Genomic DNA, 20,219 nt, shown 5'->3' with positions numbered 1-20,219 from the left:
AAAATAACTCTTTTCTGCTTGGAGTTTCTCATGTGCATTCTATATTCAAACTTCCCAAACAACTCTGAGTTTCACATGTCTTTGCATTTCTGAGAGTTCAGATTCCAAAAACAACTTCTTTTGCATTCTGAGACGCGCTGAACAGTTTTGGCCCAGCCACAATTAAAAGACCGCTTGATGTGCGACATTAACTCCTTTCGTGCATAGTCCTGAATGAGAACAGGGGCCCAGCTGACTTTTGAAATAAATGAGGGTCAAAATCCAAACTGTTTGGAAGACCAGCTTCTCTGGTAGCAGTTTCATGTTCTGACAGAATGCCCCAGATAACAAATGGGAGAGGCTCGGGTCTGGCCCTGCAGAGGATAGCCTAACTTGCATCCTTTGGTTCTATAAGCTATGACGTTCTGTTGGCACCCCAATTGGGTAGGGACATAACACTGAGTTACAATCACAGCTATCTGCCAGAACCCAGCACCTGAGGTTTCGATCAGAACAAGTGAAGTATCAGTTAGTGATAGCAAGTTACTTACTCCCCAATACGTTTGGAAACCAAGGCAAAAGACACATAAGCTGGGTGTTTCTAATGGCAGGAGGAGCAGTTTGGAAAGGTTTGCTTTCAGAAGAGCATGGTTTCAAAAGTTTGCTCCTAGCCTGAGACAGGGAGGAGTGAGAGGGAGAAATAAAACACACCAGCAATTCTAGCCACTGCTTTGCTTTCCAGGATGCGGCAGAAACTACCATCCCCCTTGTAAAATAGCCATCACACCAATTCTTACCTTGGCTAATCTCTGAATCCAGGCCTGAGACACAGACAATTAGGTCAATGGAAAGTGAGAAAGAGCAGAGCTGTGAAGTTAGAATCTAGGCCCGTTTCCCTGCACAGGGGCATTTCAGGTCCAGAGTTGACTCAGACCCATCTATACTGAAAACCAGGCCCAAAATGGAAGGAAAAACCTTCCACTTTTTTCTTTAATTGCCAATTACTAAATATGACAAAGTAAGGCAGCTTTGCCAGCTTGATAAACTGATAGCCTCCCACACCAGCAAAGGTAAATACTTCAATTTGGGGCTGGGCAGATTTTCTACATCAGTTAATCCCATACCTGTCTGTGGACAAATAGCGCTCACTGCTACGAACTGCCCATCTCCTCTCCAGGTGACTCGGGGTCGGCCATCATCAGAGGATGAAGCAGGTGGCACTTCCTGAAGTTTTACAGGAAAAACCAAAGGATCAGGAGTGAGTCTGAAATGGCTGCTGCTGGAATGGCCTTTGACTACAGAAAGCTATTGGCTGCCCCTACCCTTTGCAAGAGTCCATTATGTAGTTTATTACAACAACAAAAACAGTGTTAAAAGAATGTTAAGGTGGTAAAGTTAAGCACTCAACAGTTAGGAAATGCCAGTAATAAGACTGTCCATGCAACCTTAATTTGGCCCCCTTGTGCGCCTGCATTATGATACAGCCTTTAATGACAATCACATCCATTTTAGTCACAGGTCTTCTCACTTTTTCAGTGCACAGGACAGACTGTGCTCTAGGGATGAACCAGGGCTGTGTAGTAAAGGGGGCTGTTGTCTGTGGGACCCTGTCTGATGGGTTGCAGAAGTCTGAAGGTGTGCGGTGAATTAGACAGGGAACTGCAGAAAGAGAAAGGCTGGTCTTCTGGTTAGAACAGTTGAATGCCAGACTGGAGAACAGGATTCTATCCCTCCCTCTGCCATGGGGTTCTTGTGCGATGCCGGGCAAGGCACTACCACCAACACATTCAGAGGTGATGGATCACTAACTGTGTGCTCCTTGTTTCCTCGGACCCTGAACTTGAGACCCTGGGGTCTGATCTGCAGAAGTACTGAGCACTCACAGCTGCTACTCAGGTCAACGGGAGCTGTGCTGTGAACATATGAGGCACTATACAATAGCACATACGCTGAAAAATCATGCCCCAGGTGTCTCAAATTGGGCATCCAAAATTAGTGGAATCTTTTGAAAATTTTGGCTTTAATCTGTGCTTCAATTCCCAATAATACTGCACATCTCACAGGGGTGCTGTGAAGACACATTTGTTAATGTTTGGGAAGCGCTCACACTTCGCTGATGAACTGCCAGAGAAGAGCCCATGAGGAAATTCAGAATTCTATCTTCATAGCAGAGTTCAAACAGTGTGAAAAATAATAAGGCATGGGGGACACACTGAATTATGTGGCTAAAATAAAATATTGACTAGCTCTCATTAAGTCACCACTGTCCACCCTGTATGCTGAACAAGGCAGGGGTCCTATGGAAAAAACTGTCCGTGAGCATAATGTAAAAAGAAAAGGAGTACTTGTGGCACCTTAGAGACTAGCCATAAGCTTTCGTGAGCTACAGCTCACTTCATCGGCTGCAGCCGATGAAGTGAGCTGTAGCTCACGAAAGCTTATGGTTAGTCTCTAACGTGCCACAAGTACTCCTTTTCTTTTTGCGAATACAGACTAACACGGCTGCTACTCTGAAACCTGTCATAATGTAGACACACAAGGGAGCAGAGTTAAGGCTGTACAGGTATCCTTCATTCTGGCTTTTCATAACTGTTGAGTGCTTGACTTTGCCATCGTAGTGTTTCTTTAACTTAATTTTGTTTGCGTTATTTCCTAGGATTTAAAAAAGTAAACGGCAAAAAAAGATTCCACCATGTGACATCTCTCTGAATTTGACACCCACCCAGGCCATCAGCAGGGCTGGAACCATAGACCCAAAGCATAGACCTCTGCCACGTAAGCTGAGTAACTGTTAGCAGTAGAGTAGAATCTCAGAGTTACCAACTGACCAGCCAACCACACACCTCATTTGGAACCAGAATTAAGCAATCAGACAGCAGCAGAGACACACACACACAGAGCAAATACAGTACAGTACAGTACCGTGTAAAACAAACTATTAAAAAAATAAAGGGAAAGCAGCATTTTTCTTCTGCATAGTAAACTTTCAAAGCTGTATTAAGTTAATGTTCAGTGGTAAACTCTTGAAAGAACAACCATAACCTTCTGTTCAGAGTTACGAACACTTCAGAGTTATAAACAACCTCTGTTCCTGAGGTGTTCGTAACTCTGAGCTTCTACGGTAGTAGGTTGTCATCTGCCACGGGGACCAGCCACTAGAGGGGGATGAGACACTTTGCCAATGGGTTTCACAGATATTTTCTGACAGCTGAGGAATGATGAGTCTCAGAGACCCTGGGCTTCATTCCAGGCTCAGGAGGGGAGCATGCTCTAGTGGGCAAAGACCTTTCTGCCCATTTCCCCCAAAGCCTGACCCCCTTCCTGCCCTGTACTCTCCAATCTGTCCCAATTTGTCTCCTAGTCCCAGTGCCAGTCTCCACTGCTCCCCACGTTCCACATTCCAGGCCCAGTCTCCTTGCCCAGCCAGTCCTCACTTCCCCCTGGGGGCACCCCAAACCAGTCACAGACTTCCCTTCACGCTAGCTCCAGTCTATTCCCCCAGGCACCTTGTCTCAGTCTCCTTGCCCAACCAGTTTAAGGCACTCCCAACTCCTTGTCCTATGTCAGACTTCCCCACCTCCCCATCCTCGCATTGGCTTCTTGTCCCAATCTACTCCCTCCCGACCCAGCTCTTGATCCTCTGTGCTCAAGTCAGGTTGCTTCCTCCTCCACACTCCCTGGGCCCCAGCAAAGGGTCACTGTGCGCACAGGACACAATATCCCTGCTCTCAGCTCTGGTGCCCGGTGCCACAAAAGCCCCATGCAGCCAGGGACAGCAATTGTAGGGAAAGTCCTGCTCAGCCCCTGAAGCCTGGGATGGTGTATGTGCAGTCCAGTTGCCATGTAGGAGCTATGAGGGGACAGAGAATGCTCAGTGCAAACAGGATCTTCAGAGAATTTAGCTGCTGCACTTTAACAAGTATGAAATAAGACTTCCTGAAGGCTTATAACTTGACCAATTTTGGTGAATTTTTATGGAAACAGCAAAAGGCGCATCCCTGAGACAAAGGCCTTGCCATATTTTCAAAGTCTATGCCCCAAAGCTTGGGGATGCTATCGTTTGCCAATGGAACAGCAGTAAGTACTTTTTAAAAACTTGGGTAAAACAAAATATTCCTCTCCAATCTCATTCTCAGAAAAACAGTTGAGCCATTTTGGGTGAAACTTTAAAAAAAAAATCCTGTGACAGACATCTGGCGTGAAAGTTTCAATGCGAACAGTTAAAGTTTGGCAAAGATGCAAGCAACTGAAAACAGGGTCTTATAACAGGAAGCACTGGGCAAACTGCACACCAGGCAGCACCACCTGCGCTGTCTGTTGTGTTTGAAAACCACTCCAAAACGGTCAGGTGCCGAGTGAGCAGTACAGCCATTCAACCCTGCATTACTGAAGTAGAGAGGGGGGAAGTATTTGATGTAAATCAAGTGAACAGTGAACAAATTAGGTGATAAAAAAGAAACGGGTAGAAATAGGGACATAACGTCAGGGAAGAAGCAGGAAAGCGTGAGTGTCATCTCTCTGCATAGCATGGAGGGAAAGACAATAGCTCTCTCTGTATAGCTGTCCCATCTGGGCAGCAGGGAGACCTCAGATGTCAGTGCACTACCGTTTGCTTGCGATGAGCTGCCTGTTTGCCCTCTGATCCATGGAACTGTGTCTCCTTTTTACCCCAACCAACAGTGATGAACTTTCCTACAGGAGAGAGAATTGCAATATCTGAAGACTTACAAAATGATACCATGCAGTTTGACAGACAAATAGAACCCCAAGTCAGCATCGCCTTCCTAGCCTATTGTGCAGGACAAGCTGTTAGAGCTATTCTGTGGGATGCATTTCCTAGAGATACATGTGGCTAACAGCACTGCAGCAGCTGGGTAACTTTCCAGCAGGTTTGACACATTTAGCGCCTCTGCTGCCAAGAAAATATTGACACTCAGCTGCAATTTACTAACCTGACAGTAGTATCCTGCTGCCTCCTGGGCAGAGTTCATGCTGTTTGTTCATTTCATTCATTATTATGAGAAAACAATGAAATACTTTTGAGTGTCTGTATTCACTGCAACAACTCACTTTCCCCAAAGTCATCCTGGTGGATCTCCCTTTCAGTAATTGGTTCAAAGTCCTTTGTCATCATTATAAGAGTTTGCTGACCTGCATTGTAAACATACGAGCCAGGATTAAAAGTTACATGTGTGGTATTCTCCAGTGCCAGAGAGAAGGTTGAATTCAGTTTCCCTGTTTGTCACATAGCAAAAGCAGAGGAAAAAAAAATCACTCCCAACAACAGGAAAATATGATTGTAAAGCCACAAAAATTGGCAGGGTGACTCAGAGGCAAACAGTTCTTGAACACTACCTTGAATTCAGCTTTGAAACTGAGTAGGCTTTAAGTTGACAGTGATTCCTATAAGTAGAGAAGGTCTTAAAGCAAAACCACAAATTCAATGCAGTAACATCCTAAAATCTAGTGAAAAACACAGCATGTGTATTGAATTTCTTACCTCTATAATTACAATTGTAAAATCTCAGTGTTATTTCACCTCCGCATGAAGTCATGGTTATCTTTTTAATGAGTCCTATTGTGACGCTCTGTACCTCAGGGGAACACCATACACCCCCGCATGTTCATCTTTATAAAATGATTGCGTGGTATCCAGTGCAAAGTTTGTCATGTTGGGTGTCTTCAGAAGGCTGATCATGCACTGAGCATGGTTATAACAATAATGTTATAATAAGGTTACAGGTTATAATTTCATGTATATAGTTACGAGGCTGAATATGTATCCTCATGGCTTAAAGAAAGCCCAGGAAAAAACTCTGCCTCTCTGTTCTTGGAGTTCACACCTCGTCAGGGCATGGATGGGATAAACCCAGCCCAGCCTCACAGGAACAACGGATACTGGCTGAGGCAGCAACAAAACAATCTACTAGACCCTAGAGGAAGTCATCCCCTTCCTTTGGGCAGTTTGGGACTGTGATGGGGTAATGCCCACCTGACTCTGAGGAGGGCAGGGGGGGGAGGGAGGAGGAAGAAGAGCCAAGAGGAAAGAAAGGACATGATAAAAGGGAGAGACTCTCTCTTCCACCTACAGCAAGTTAAAGAAGTATGGGCTGGATGAATGGACTATAAAGGTGGACAGAAAGTTGGCTAGATTGTCGGGCTCAACGGGTAGTGATCAATGGCTCCATGTCTAGTTGGCAGCCGGTATCAAGTGGAGTGCCCCAAGGGTCGGTCCTCGGGCCGGTTTTGTTCAGTATCTTCATAAATGATCTGGAGGATGGCGTGGATTGCACCCTCAGCAAGTTTGCAGATGACACTAAACTGGGAGGAGTGGTAGATACGCTGGAGGGTAGGGACAGGATACAGAGGGACCTAGACAAATTAGAGGACTGGGCCAAAAGAAATCTGATGGGGTTCAACAAGGACAAGTGCAGGGTCCTGCACTTAGGAAGGAAGAATCCCATGCACCGCTACAGACTAGGGACCGAATGGCTAGGCAGCAGTTCTGCAGAAAAGGACTTAGGGGTTACAGTGGACGAGAAGCTGGATATGAGTCAACAGAGTGCCCTTGTTGCCAAGAAGGCCAATGGCACTTTGGGATGTATAAGTAATGGTATTGCCAGCAGATCGAGGGATGTGATCGTTCCCCTCTATTTGACATTGGTGAGGCCTCATCTGGAGTACTGTGTCCAGTTTTGGGCCCCACACTACAAGAAGGATGTGGAAAAATTGGAAAGCATCCAGTGGAGGGCAACAAAAATGATTAGGGGACTGGAACACACGATTTATGCGGAGAGGCTGAGGGAACTGGGATTGTTTAGTCTGCGGAAGAGAAGAATGAGGGGGGATTTGATAGCTGCTTTCAACTACCTGAAAGGGGGTTCCAAAGAGGATGGATCTAGACTGTTCTCAGTGGTAGCTGATGACAGAACAAGGAGTAATGGTCTCAAGTTGCAGTGGGGAGGTTTAGGTTGGATATTAGAAAAAACTTTTTCACAAGGAGGGTGGTGAAGCACTGGAATGCGTTACCTAGGGAGGTGGTGGAATCTCCTTCCTTCGAGGTTTTTAAGGTCAGGCTTGACAAAGCCCTGGCTGGGATGATTTAGTTGGGGTTGGTCCTGCTTTGAGCAGGGGGTTGGACTAAATGACCTCCGGAGGTCCCTTCTAACCCTGATATTCTATGATTCTAAGTGACAGAAAAGGAAAGAGACCTGGGTGTGTTAGTCGATAACAGGATGACAATGAGCCACCAATGTAATGCAGTTACGAAAGAGGCAAATATGATGCTATGATGCATCAGGCAGGACATATTCAGGAGAGAGAGAGAGAAGTAGTAATGCCATTTTACAAGGCACTGGTAAGACCTCATCTGGAGCCCGTACAATTCTGATCACCCACGTTCAAGAGAGATGAATTCAAACCGGAACTGGTGCAGATAAGTGATCGGGGGAATGGAGGGCCTATCTTATGAGGGGAGACTGGAAGAGTTAGGCTTGCTAAGCCTAGCAAAACAAAGGTCGAGAGGGGATGTGACTACTCTCTATGAATACATCGGGGGGGGGGACAACGGACAACAGGGAGGGAGAAGAGCTATCAAAGATAAAGGACAATATTGGCATAAGACCAAAAAGATATCAACTGGCCACGAACAAATTCAGACTGGAAATTTGAAGGTTTCTAACCATCAGAGGGGTGAGGTTCTGGAAGTCTCCCAGTAGGAGCTGTGCAGGCAAACAACTTAATTTTGAGAGAAAGCTGGACGTGTACAAGAGGAATTGCATAGCAGGGCCTGGCAGCTCTTAGAGTCCCTCCTGATCCATGTCAGATAGTCATAAAAACGTCATGCTTCAGGTCTTCAGCTGGTCACCCACAGGGTCAGGAAAGGATATTCTCTCTCCCCCTCCCCCCCCCCCGCAAAGTATTCTGGGGTTTTTTCATCTCCTTCCTCTGAAGCACCAGAGATGGCCACGGGTGGAGATAGGACATTGGCTGGTATGGGCTGATGCTTTGAGGTGGCACTAAGTCTCTTTCTCAGGTGGCTGGTTCTTGCTCACATGCTCAGGGTCTAACAGGCCATATGTGGGGTCAAGAAAAAATTTTCCCCCAGGTCAGACAGGCAGCGACCTTGGGATTTTTTGCCTTCGTCTGCAGCCTGGGATGCGGGTCACTTGCCAGGGTTATCTTGGTGTATGTCACTTAATCAATTCCCTGCCATTCCAGGGACCTTGGGCACCTCAGGCCTTCCTGTTCTGTCTTTGGAACACAATAGTTTAGACTAGGGCTTTGATTAATCGCAGTTACCTCATGCAATTAACTCAAAAAAATTAATCGCAGTTTTAATTGCACTGTTAAACAATAGAATACCAACTGAAATTTTTTAAATATTTTGGATGTTTTTCTACATTTTCATATATATTGTATTTTGTGTTGTAATTGAAATCAAAGTGTATATTTTTATTACAAATATTTGCACTGTAAAAATAAGCAAATAGTATTTTTCAATTCACCTCATACAAGTACTGTAGTGCAAACTCTTTATTGTGAAAGTGCAACTTACAAATGTAGAATCTGTTACATAACTGCACCCAAAACCAAAACAATGTAAAACTTCAGTGCCTACAAGTCCACTCAGTCCTACTTCTTGTTCAGCCAATCGCTAAGACAAACAAGTTTGTTTACATTTACAGGAGATAATGCTGCCCTCTTGATAAGGCTTGGCTACACTTGCGAGTTACAGCACATTAAAGGAGCCCCAGGCACACTAGCTCACTACCCGTCCACACTGGCAACGTATGCAGAGCACTTTGACTCTGCAGCCACAGCACTGCTGGTACTCCACCTCGGCGAGTGGAATAACATTTCCTGCGCCCCTGCTGGAGCGCTGCAGCGCCAGTGTGAACGAGGTGTTGCTTTACTGTGCTCCGATCAGCCTCCGGAAATGTCCCATAATCCCCTTAAGTCAAGTGGCCACTCTTCTCATTGTTGTGTGAAATCGGATGCAGGAATGACGAAATGCCCTTTTAAAGCTCCCTTTCGGAGAAGCTGGCTGCTTATCAGCGCCGAGAAAACGCAAACGTTTACTGATTGCTTTGAGTGAGTGAGAGAGAGGTGGGGGGAGGGGGGTCTGAACTTACAAGACAGCACGCTGACACTCAGCACCCCAAAAACCCATTCTCCCCCCCCCCCATACACACAACACACTCCCTGTCACACTCCACCCCATCCCCCATTTGAAAAGCATGTCGCAGTCACTTGCATGCTGGGATAGCTGCCCATAATGCACTGCTCCCAATGCTGCAAATGTGGCCACGCCAGTGCGCTGTCAGCATGGACAGACTGCAGCGCTTTGCCTACTGCGCTCGCTGAAGGCGGGTTTAACTCCCAGTGCTCTACATCTGCAGGTGTAGCCATGCCCTTATTTACAATGTCACCAGAAAGTGAGAACAGACATTTGCATGGCACTTTTGTAGCCAGCACTGCAAGGTATTTACATGCCAGATATGCTAAACATTCGTATGCCCCTTCATGCTTTGATCACCATTCCAGAGGACAAGCTTCCATGCTGATGACGCTCATTAAAAAAATAATATGTTAATTAAATTTCTGACTGAACTCCTTGGGGAAGAATTGTATGTTCCTGGCTGTTTAACCCACCTTCTGCCATATATTTCATGATATAACAGTCTTGGATGATGACCCAGCACATGTTGTTCATTTTAAGAACACTTTCACTGCAGATTTCACAAAACGCAAAGAAGGTACCAATGTGATATTTCTAAAGATAGCTACAGCACTCGATCCAAGGTTTAAGAATCAGAAGTGCTTTCCAAAATCTGAGAGAGATGAGGTGTGGAGCCTGCTTTCAGAATTCTTAAAAGAGCGACACTCACATGCGGAAACTACAGAACCTGAACCACCAAAGAGAAAATTAATCTTCTTCTGGTGGCATCTGACTCAGATAATGAAAATGAACATGCATCGGACCACACTGCTTGGGACTGTTACTGAGTACAGCCCATCATCAGTATGGAATGGCGGTTGAAGCATTGGGGGGGTATATGAATCTTTAGCGCAGCTAGCACATAAATATCTCCCGACGCTGGCTACAACACTGCCATGAGAATGCCTGTTCTCACTTTCAGGTGACATTGTAAACAAGAAGCGGGCAGCATTATCTCCTGCAAATGTAAACAAACTTGTTTGTCTCAGCGACTGGGTGAACAAGAAGGACTGAGTGGACTTGCAGGCTCTAAAATTTTACCTTGTTTTGTTTTTGAATGCAGGTTTTTTTTGTACATAATTCTACATTTGTAAGTTCAACTTTCATAATAAAGAGATTGCACTACAGTACTTAGGTGAATTGAAAAATACGATTTGTTTTTTTACAGTACAAATACTTGCAATAAAAATAAATATGAAGTGAGCACTGTGCACTTTGTATTCTGTGTTGTAATTGAAATTAATATATTTGAAAATGTAGAAAACATCCAAAACTATTTAAATATTATTCTATTATTGTTTAACAATGCACTGCTGGATGTTTTTTAATCGCATGATTAATCGCGATTAATGTTTTTAATCGCTTGACAGCCCTAGTTTAGACCAATATATTACAACCCTCAGGAGACTAATTTCATTTGTCGGGTTTTGCTGGGTGATGTTAATGGCTTGTGCTATATAGGAGGTCAGACTAGATCATCTGGTGATCCCTTCTGGGCTTCAGCTTTATGACTATCTTTTGCTGTTGCCTCTAACAGAAAGGATGAGAAGCCATTTCTCCTATGAAGGCTGTCGCAAGGAATTTAACACACCTATCCCAGCTTTTCTGGATCCAACACCAGATTTTACTTCCTTGAGAGAGATCTGTAAAGCTGCTGAAATCAGAACGTGTGTGTGTCATAATTGTTCAGGGCCAGGTAACTGGATTACGCAAGCATAGTTCAGGGTGAGCAAAGGGGCAGAATTTGACCCTATGAAAAATTATGAAAGGCTACACTAAACTATCTTGTATTTGCTCAACAGAGTTTACAAACAGACGATCATCTGTACCTGTAACCAGCAGGACAAGCTCCTGGTCAGGACTCCAGCTCATGGTGGTCAGACCAGTGTCCACACTCCCAACACATTCGAGCTGTAAGAGAGCAATGAGCAGCGTGAGGTATTTGTGTATGTATGGGTGATACATATGCAACAGCAAGAAAGGAATGTCTCTCCAATGTATTGTTCTGATTTACAAGGAGCTCGGGGAGATGACAATTGCACTAGCTGTGGCTGCTCATGATTGCCAGAGCTGTGCTCTGGTAACAGGCCCAATTCCTTTTGGTGAAGAGAAGGGAAACTCCAGATACCTGCAAAATGACTCAGTCTTACATACAAGGAGTCTCCGTACACACACAGTGAATTTCAAGACACCAAAATATATTCCAAGCAAAACAGTGAGCATTAAAACAATGTTAAGGCTGAGACATCAATCTGTAAAGCCAAGACATACAAGATCAGAAGCTAAACCTTAACTCTGACCCTAGTGCTCATGCCAGAAAATATCATCTCTAGCGCATTAGACAAGTAGTTAATACATATTATAGGACATGATCTTTCATACACTAAAATGACAATACTTTACACAGTCTTCAGAATATGCTTTTTTTTTTTTTTTTATTAAAGTCTGAGTGACATTTGCAAAATATGCCACATGTGAACAAAGTTGGCTGAGATGGAAATAGCAGCTATCCAAGTTTCAGCACAGACTGGCTGTCAGGGTGTCACTTAACCCTGGAGCTTGCCCTGCCTATTCTAGCACTCCCCTTGCTGCTACTTCCTTTGCAACTGCACCAGTTGGAGTACAACAGCAGATCTTCAGGAAGCGTCATTATAGATAGGACGCTAGTGAGTTTAAGCAACTTGCCCAAGATCGCACACAAATCCATAGCAGAGCATGGACTAGAACCCCACCCCAAACCAAGTCTGACGTCCCAGTCCACTGCGCTATTCCCTGGGCTAAACGGTTCTGGTTTCTCATTAATATTGCCTGGCAGTTATGTTTTATGACCTTTAATCATGGAATGTAAACCTTTTAGTCTTTAAATGAGATCTATACATAAGAAACATGATTCTAATATAGATTAGTTTTCTCTGAAGATGTTCTGCACTAACTGATAAATATGTTAGGTTTATAATTCAGCTTTGTTTTTAAATAACATTTTGCTCGGAGGTTAACAAATTAACCGATTTCAGTAGGACTCCCGGGCAGGCATTGGGGTAGGGGCACAGTTCCCAATGCTTCATTATTTTTCATTGTCAAGGAATTAACTGGATGACCAACACTTCCAAGTTATATAAATTCTGCCCTCAGTTACACCCAAAAAACCCCAGAGAAGTCAGTAAGGCTACATGGGTAAGAATGGAGGCAGGCTATGACTTCTCCTTTTACCTTCCAGCTTACCTGCTTTGTACTGAGGTTGCACAGTATAACATCTCCAGCTGCCGTAGCAACACACACACACTCCTCATCCGGCAGATCTTCAATGCCCACAATGTGGCCACTTCCATCTTCTGGCAGAAAACCATCCACAGTCAAGGAAATTTCATTCGTCACCTAGACAGAGAGAACAGACAATCAGAAAATGACATGTTACTTTGTTTAGATTTATACAAATCCGGGGGGGGGGGGGGGGGGGGGAGAGAACTATCTATACACTCTAGGCACCCAACATCTCCAAGAAATACAGCACAAATATTACCTCACATGGAACAGTAAGATTTAAGAGAACTCACCACCACTGAGCCAGGCATCTCAGACATCAGACAAGGAAATACCTGACTTTATTCTCAGTTACATCGGAATATTTCATTGCTTTTCAAACTGATTATTTAGGTGAAAGATCAATCAACAAATGGCAACGTTCCTTCACAGAACGTGTCCCATTAAGTATCATTTTATGGCCCCTATGCCCCCCACATCAAATGGAAGAAGAAGAAGATCATAAGAAGGTGCAAGTTCCTGCTGAATTTGCTCCAACGTTTCTGAAGGATCATATAGACAGCAGAGGGATAGCACCACCTTAAATACAAATGACTGAAATGTTTTCACATGCTGGTTTTACAAACTACACATCAGAATACTATAGCTAGAAGATTAGAGAAAAGCCTCCTCTCCTCTTCTTTAGCTTCTTTACTAGGTACACTGGAGAGCACATTTTTTAGCGCCAGTTGTACTTGTACAGCGGAAATAGTCAATCAGCTTCCCCGACCTGTGTGGGCCTTTCACACAGCAAATGAGGAAAGAAAAGCAATTATAAATCCTAAAACGGTGACTGTAAAACCATGCATACTGGCAGGTGATGTGTGTGTGCGTGCATGTCAAAGCGGGGCGAGCATATTTAATGACTTAACTTGATTTTTGTAATTCACTAGATTTCAGGTTGACAGTGTCACTAGAATCAGCATGGAGATTCTATAGAAGTGTCCTTCCTCATCACCTGACACCAGGGAAGTATGAGAACTCTTCCATCAACAGAGTTACAGAATAGAGTACGGGGGAGCAAGCTAGCTGCAGGGCAGTAGCAAAGCATACTCTTAAGCAAAATGGGAGGGATCGAGGTTTCAGAGTATTCAGTCACTTGGTCAAAAGCTGCAGCCTGGGACTGCAGCAGACAGAGTGCACTCAGCAAGGGAGAGAAGTGCCTCATGCTGCCTGCAGCATGCCTCCCAGAGAAATCTGTGCAGTACTAACAGATTCCAGGGACAACTGGGCCCACCCTCCCAGAGGAAGCACTGCCACAAAGCAAGGGCTCATAAGGAAGACAGAAAAACTTCTCTTCCCTTGTGTTCTGAGTGGAACTGAAATTTACACCATATTCAGGTTACATCTTCATCTGCAAGACAACTTCTGTACCTTTTCAAGTCCTACCTACGAGTTCACGGCTGCTGTAGCTAGCGGGACGAGCACGCAACAATGCTTGTACAAGTTTTGCAAAACATTGGCCAAATGCATCTTGGGGTAACACCACCCACGACGATGCAGTTACAATTTCTTTCCTGCTGTAGCACTGATCTTAAAAGCAGGGTGGATAAAAATCTATGATTTTTTTAAAAAACAAAATTAAAAAAATCTGATTTTTTTGATAAAATGCTTTTGGAGGAAAAAACCTACCCAAAGATAGTTTTAATTAAGATACATTATGGCTCAAAGATATCTCATTATGAAATAGGGATTATAAATTCTTATTCTATAGTAAGAGACAATATATTCATGTAATGTAAGAAAAGTTTTGTAAATAAATTCCAATAGTTCATGGATTAGGGACCCAATCTTATGGGGTTCAGGGGGCTTCTATATAGATTTAGGTTAATCTTTCTATCTACCCAATGGGACCCAGTGCTCAGTCTAGAAGATACCATCAGAGATGCTTAGTTTTGCAGTTCTCAAACTGTGGATTTGTGTCTCCAGAGATAACATGCTTGTTAAACAGCAAAAATGTTTTTAAATAAATCAATCAATAATATATAGAGGTTAGAAATAACAGACCTCAACCCTATTGTCCCTCTGCAAATTTGTGTACACAGAGTCAATCCCTTACCTCTCTCTGAAAGTGCAGTTTCAAAAAGTTCAATGAATAGAAGATCGTTGGGGGCAGAATAGATCTGGACAAGGAGAAGAAGTCTGGAGATAAACGTGAGAAGGGAGGGACAGGCAGTAGAAACAAAAGTGAAACTGTTTGAGCAGCATATTCCAGAAGCCTTGAGGTCTTTGTGAGTGTAGCCTTCATTGATTTGAGATCTACCATACCATTCTCTCACTAGAAGGGAAAACCTATAACGTCAGCTGGCCGTAAAAGAGACCCAGTTTCGGAATATTTTAATGAAGTTCCTCTACCCGTCCGTAAGACAGGCATGTGTGCAAAATGCAAACAGTGCAACAAAGAAATGCAAGGCCTGGTTGCCCGAATGAAACAACATCATGAGACGTGTTCCTTCCGTTCTGGTATGAAACTGCAGAAAAACCTGAGAGTCTCTGGATTAAGTTTAGAAGTGTGAGCAACAAGGGCGATGTCGTGGTGGGAGTCTGCTATAGACCACCAGACCAGGGGGATGAGGTAGCATGGGCCCCTTAGTGAATGAGGGAGGCAACCTAGTGTCAGAGAACATGGAAAAAGCTAATGTACTCCATGCTTTTTTTTTTTTTTTTTTGGGCCTGTCTTCACAAACAAGGTCAGCTCCCAGACCCCTGCACTGGACAGCACAGCATGGGGAGGAGGTGACCAGCCCTCTGTGGAGAAAGAAATGGTTCGGGACTATTTAGAAAAGCTGGACGAGCACAAGTCCATGGGGCCGGATGCGCTGCATCCGAGAGTGCTAAAGGAGTTGGCAGATGTGATTGCAGAACCATTGGCCATTATCTTGGAAAACTCATGGCCATCGGGGGAGGTCCCAGATGACTGGAAAAAAGGGTAATGTAGTGCCCATCTTTAAAAAAGGGAAGAAGGAGGATCCGGGAAACTACAGGCCAGTCAGCCTCACCTCAGTCCCTGGAAAAATCATGGAGCAGGTCCTCAAGGAATCGATTCTGAAGCACTTAGAGGAGAGGAAAGTGATCAGGAACAGTCAGCATGGATTCACCAAGGGCAAGTCATGCCTGATCAACCTGATTCCCTTCTATGACGAGATAACTGCCTCTGTGGATGAGGGGAAAGCAGTGGACGTGTTATTCCTTGACTTTAGCAAAGCTTTTGACACAGTCTCCCACAGTATTCTTGACAGCAAGTTAAAGAAGTATGGGCTGGATGAATGGACAATAAAGTGGACAGAAAGCTGGCTAGATTGTCGGGCTCAACAGGTAGTGATCAATGGCTCCATGTCTAGTTGGCAGCCGGTATCAAGCGGAATGCCCCAAGGGTCGGTCCTGGGGCTGGTTTTGTCCAATATCTTCATTAATGATCTGGAGGATGGTGTGGATTGCACCCTCAGCAAGTTTGCAGATGACACTAAACTGGGAGGAGTGGTAGATATGCTGGAGGGTAGGAATAGGATACAGAGGGACCTAGACAAATTAGAGGATTGGGCCAAAAGAAATCTGATGAGGTTCAACAAGGACAAGTGCAGAGTCCTGCACTTAGGAAGGAAGAATCCCATGCACCACTACAGACTAGGGACCGAATGGCTAGGCAGCAGTTCTGCAGAAAAGGACTTAGGGGTTACAGTGGATGAGAAGCTGGATATGAGTCAACAGTGTGCCCTTGTTGCCAAGAAGGCTAATGGCATTTGGGACTGTATAAGTAGGGGCACTGCCAGCAGATCGAGGAACATGATCATTCCCCTCTATTCGACATTTGGAGTACTGTGTCCAGTTTTGGACCCCACGCGACAAGAAGGATGTGGAAAAACTGGAAAGCATCCAGCGGAGGGCAACAAAAATGATTAGGGGACTGGAACACATGACTTATGAGGAGAGGCTGAGAGAACTGGGATTGTTTAGTTTGCAGAAGAGAAGAATGAGGGGGGATTTGATAGCTGCTTTCAACTACCTGAAAGGGGGTTCCAAAGAGGATGGATCTAGACTGTTCTCAGTGGTAGCAGATGACAGAACAAGGAGTAATGGTCTCAAGTTGCAGTGGGGGAGGTTTAGGTTGGATATTAGGAAAAACTTTTTCACTAGGAGGATGGTGAAGCACTGGAATGCATTACCTACGGAGGTGGTAGAATCTCCTTCCTTAGAGGTTTTCAAGGTCAGGCTTGACAAAGCCCTGGCTGGGATGATTTAGTTTGGGCTTGGTCCTGCTTTGAGCAGGGGGTTGGACTAGATGACCTCCTGAGGTCCCTTCCAACCCTGATATTCTATGATTCTATGTTTCTCAGGAGGAAACTGCATTGAAGATCCTGCATGTTCAGACATGTTCATCAGGTTGGTAAACTTTTTAATATCATACTTCTTTCTTAAGAACTGCCTGTCTTCCTTCTGGACTATTCTTGAATTCTCATGTTTGAGCAAAAAATATAGTTGTTACTCTATGGTACTATAATCTTAGATGCAGTTGTGATAAAAAATAAATAGCTGAAATAGGCAGATCTTTCCTTTACAATTTCACCTTTAAAGCAGTACTGAGTGTCAGTGAATGCAATGAGTAATACTAAATGAGCAGAACGGTACTAATAATTAAATAACTGTATTGACTTATTTTGTTTAGGAGAATCCATCCTCAACATACAGGATTCTGAAGACTATCCACCTTCAAGATCACCATCATTTTCTATAGTTTCAGTGTTATTTGCCAATGATAGTGTTTCAGTCACATCATGTATGTTACATAGCCACAGTCTATGACATGTAGCAAAAAGAAAAAAAACCCTCCATCATCCAGAAACCACCATAGATAAGCTTGTGATAAGAATCAGAAGATTACAAAAAGAGGTAATTGATGAAAAAAATTTTTACAAAAACAAACCTGATTTTAAAAAACTTGAACGTTTAAATTCAAAAATTCATTGCTTGTTTTGTTAAAATATTATGTTTGCTGTTGAAGAAAAAAATCCAGAATATGTAAAGTTGCTGTTTTAGTTAAATAAAACAATTTAAATGTCTGTCTGGTGATGTTCTCCTCCTAATACAGCATGGCAAGAAAATCCTCCAAATATTAACGATTAACCTGTTGAACTGGAGATAGTTCACCTCCCAATGACTTCAAAAATATCTGGTTCAATTACCTTTAGTAAATGAAATAACCAAACAATCATTCGTTTTCTGATATAGCTGTAAAACTAATCTGAAAAGTTTTCAAAAGAAATTGCTTTAAAAATGTACAGTGTGTACCTTCTAAAAATTAAACTTACATCTATCTCTGAGTTGTGAAGAATATGTATTAAAGTTATAGCCACCATCAAGAATGCACTTTTATGTAGAAATCCATGATTAAATTGAGTCTTCCTGACTAGTGTCAAATCCACCCTGCTTAAAAGGAAGTTTGAGGGTTGAAATGACAACATTAAATACCTGAGATCATCTACCCCCCTGTCGTGTGGCAAGTACATCCTGTCCCCCTTTGAGGCAGGGAAAAGGGCGTTAGCCCCGTAGTTGAGTTCACCTGCCCGCCCTTAGCCTCAGGGCCGTCATGGCTAGTGACCAGAATCAATATGGTGCCCCTCCCTCGAAGGCTGTGTGGTCTAGTGGCCAGAGTCAATACGGCTGCCCTTCCTCACAGGGCTGCATGGGCCAGAGGCCAGAGTCAATATGACTATCCTCCTTAGCCAGGCTATGTGGCCTGATGGCCAGAGATGGTGGCCAGTGGTAGGGGGACCCAGGCCCTCCCTAGTCCACCAGGTCCCAGCTCAGGGCCCTTTCAGCGGAGAGCGTATTCATCACTGAGTGAGCGGGGATCTGACCAAAACACACTGACTTATTGCTTGGTTCTACAACCGGATCAATAGCTAGTCTCCCTGGGCTGCTTCTTACTCAGTCTTCCAGTGACTTGGTCCATGGGTGTCTGGGGTCTTTGGCCTGTGAGGCACCCGACGGTTCCAACGTCTCTCAGGCGTCTGCAGGTAGCCAGATATCCGCCCGTGTCTCGGCATCTCTAGCCTCCACAATCTGGGGTTCCCGGGCAGGAGCCTCTCTCCTCCATGGTCCACCCTGACTGAGCTGGGCTGCTCCCTTTTGTACTGATGCTCCAGTTGGAGCATGCACAGCAGGGGTGAAGGGGGGCATGGCTTCCTCTGCCCAGAGTCACGGATAACGCCTCCTTGTCCAGTGCAGGGCAAGTACACTCCATCACACCTCCATAATGGAATGGCTCCAAACTAGATTCAATATCAGAATTTAAGTACTCAGCTGTGTCCCTTTATATAATTAAAGCTCCTTCTGCCCTTGAGAACTATGAAAAAATGGGAGAGGGGAGGCATATCGACTCTGCCTGTGGCAGAGCCAAGAAGCTGAGAAGGAGTGGCAGAAGCAAGGGGCGAGAATGAAGCAGCATCAACACAAAGCCTGACTAAACCTGATAATGCACCTCAGATGCTTTACCCCTTAGGCATCAGAGTGCTTTAAAAGCCAAGAGAACTTGATGCGCTGGTTACAAGACAACGTGTCTAACGGTTACAGTCAGAGTTCTGGGTCTGACCTCGGCTCTTGTGTCTCACTGTGTCTGTGGGCAAGGTACTTGGTCTCTCTGGACCTCCGTTGACAGACTCTTAGTATAGCCCCCTTTTTAATGAAGATGTAGTCTTCTGAGGAGCAACTGAGCTGTGCAGGCTTAGAGCGGAGCTCCTGCACACTGCAGGAACAGGGCTACAGAGGAGTTCACTCATGGATAAGCTCATGTCTATGGCAGTTCTTTGCTTATGAGCCTCAACTAAGCAGTCAAAAATAATGGCTCATAACATGCTTTGTACTTAGCCTGGGGAGAGTCAATCTGTGTGTTCAGTCCTAGACTCTCCGGAGGGCATCTAGTCCCGCCCCCTGCTCAAAGCAGGGCCAAGCCCCAATTTTTGCCCCAGATCCCTACACGGCCCCCTCAAGGATTGAACGCACAACCCTGGGTTTCGCAGGCCAATGCCCAAACCACCGAGCTCTCCCTCCCCCCCTTGAATTAATATGCAAACTAGATGCCAGTAACTTGCCCCCTGTCCAGTACCCCCACGCCTGCCTGCCCCCTGTCTGGAAGGGGCCGGCTCCACGGGCGCGACCGAGGGGTGGTTTCTCCTGCTGATCAAGCTTGATTGACTCCTATCATTCCCGTACAGTAGAAGGGGAACTTCACCAGGCACCAATCTAAACGCCTCTTTTATGAATTCAGTGAGAGTTCTCCAACTTTCCTGTTTTAGTACCCTCTGCAGTGGCAGAAAGAACTGAATTGGACAGGACATGTAACTTTACCAGGACATAAATCCACATTTTCATTATTATACATGTCTGCCTTCTAGACTGGAAGCTTTCTTCAGAGCTGAGACTTTTGCTGGTGTACCCTGCAGTACTGCAGACATAATGTCGGCACTAAACAAAGCCTACGTGTGCTCGGTGCTGCAGCTATAGCGTGCTCACTGCTGTACAGAACCTGGCGGGGACCGGGACTGAAACTAAGGCGTTTACAATCCAAAGGGATGATTCGATCTATATCAGTGGATGGAACACAAGACACGGCAGCGGCACCACAACAAGACTGCTGGCAGCAGAATGCATTTCCAGCCAGGCAAAGCCAACCTACTGCTCTGTGTGCGACCACAAGAAACAAGAAAAAAAAAAAAGTTTGGTC

General features: G+C 44.7%; 1 protein-coding gene across 9 annotated transcripts in view; it reads right to left on the bottom strand.

Annotated features, from left to right (window-relative positions):
• The window catches only part of ELP1 (elongator acetyltransferase complex subunit 1), a 111,200-nt gene that overhangs the window by 88,138 nt on the left and 2,843 nt on the right, over nucleotides 1–20,219 (bottom strand). For all 9 annotated transcript variants that reach the window (XM_037902367.2, XM_037902366.2, XM_037902363.2 and 6 more), the window contains exons 3-7: nucleotides 12,422–12,574; nucleotides 11,029–11,110; nucleotides 5,050–5,130; nucleotides 4,586–4,671; nucleotides 1,104–1,203 (exon numbers count right to left, since the gene is read on the bottom strand). In XM_037902367.2, coding sequence (XP_037758295.1) covers nucleotides 1,104–1,203; nucleotides 4,586–4,671; nucleotides 5,050–5,130; nucleotides 11,029–11,110; nucleotides 12,422–12,574 — 502 coding nt within the window. The remainder of the gene's footprint in view (nucleotides 1–1,103; nucleotides 1,204–4,585; nucleotides 4,672–5,049; nucleotides 5,131–11,028; nucleotides 11,111–12,421; nucleotides 12,575–20,219) is intronic.

Source organism: Chelonia mydas, chromosome 5, assembly GCF_015237465.2.
Source record: "Chelonia mydas isolate rCheMyd1 chromosome 5, rCheMyd1.pri.v2, whole genome shotgun sequence".
Lineage (NCBI taxonomy): Eukaryota > Metazoa > Chordata > Testudines > Cheloniidae > Chelonia > Chelonia mydas.
The sequence above is the reverse complement of the archived record's forward strand: the minus strand, read 5'-3'. Positions and strand labels throughout refer to the sequence as shown.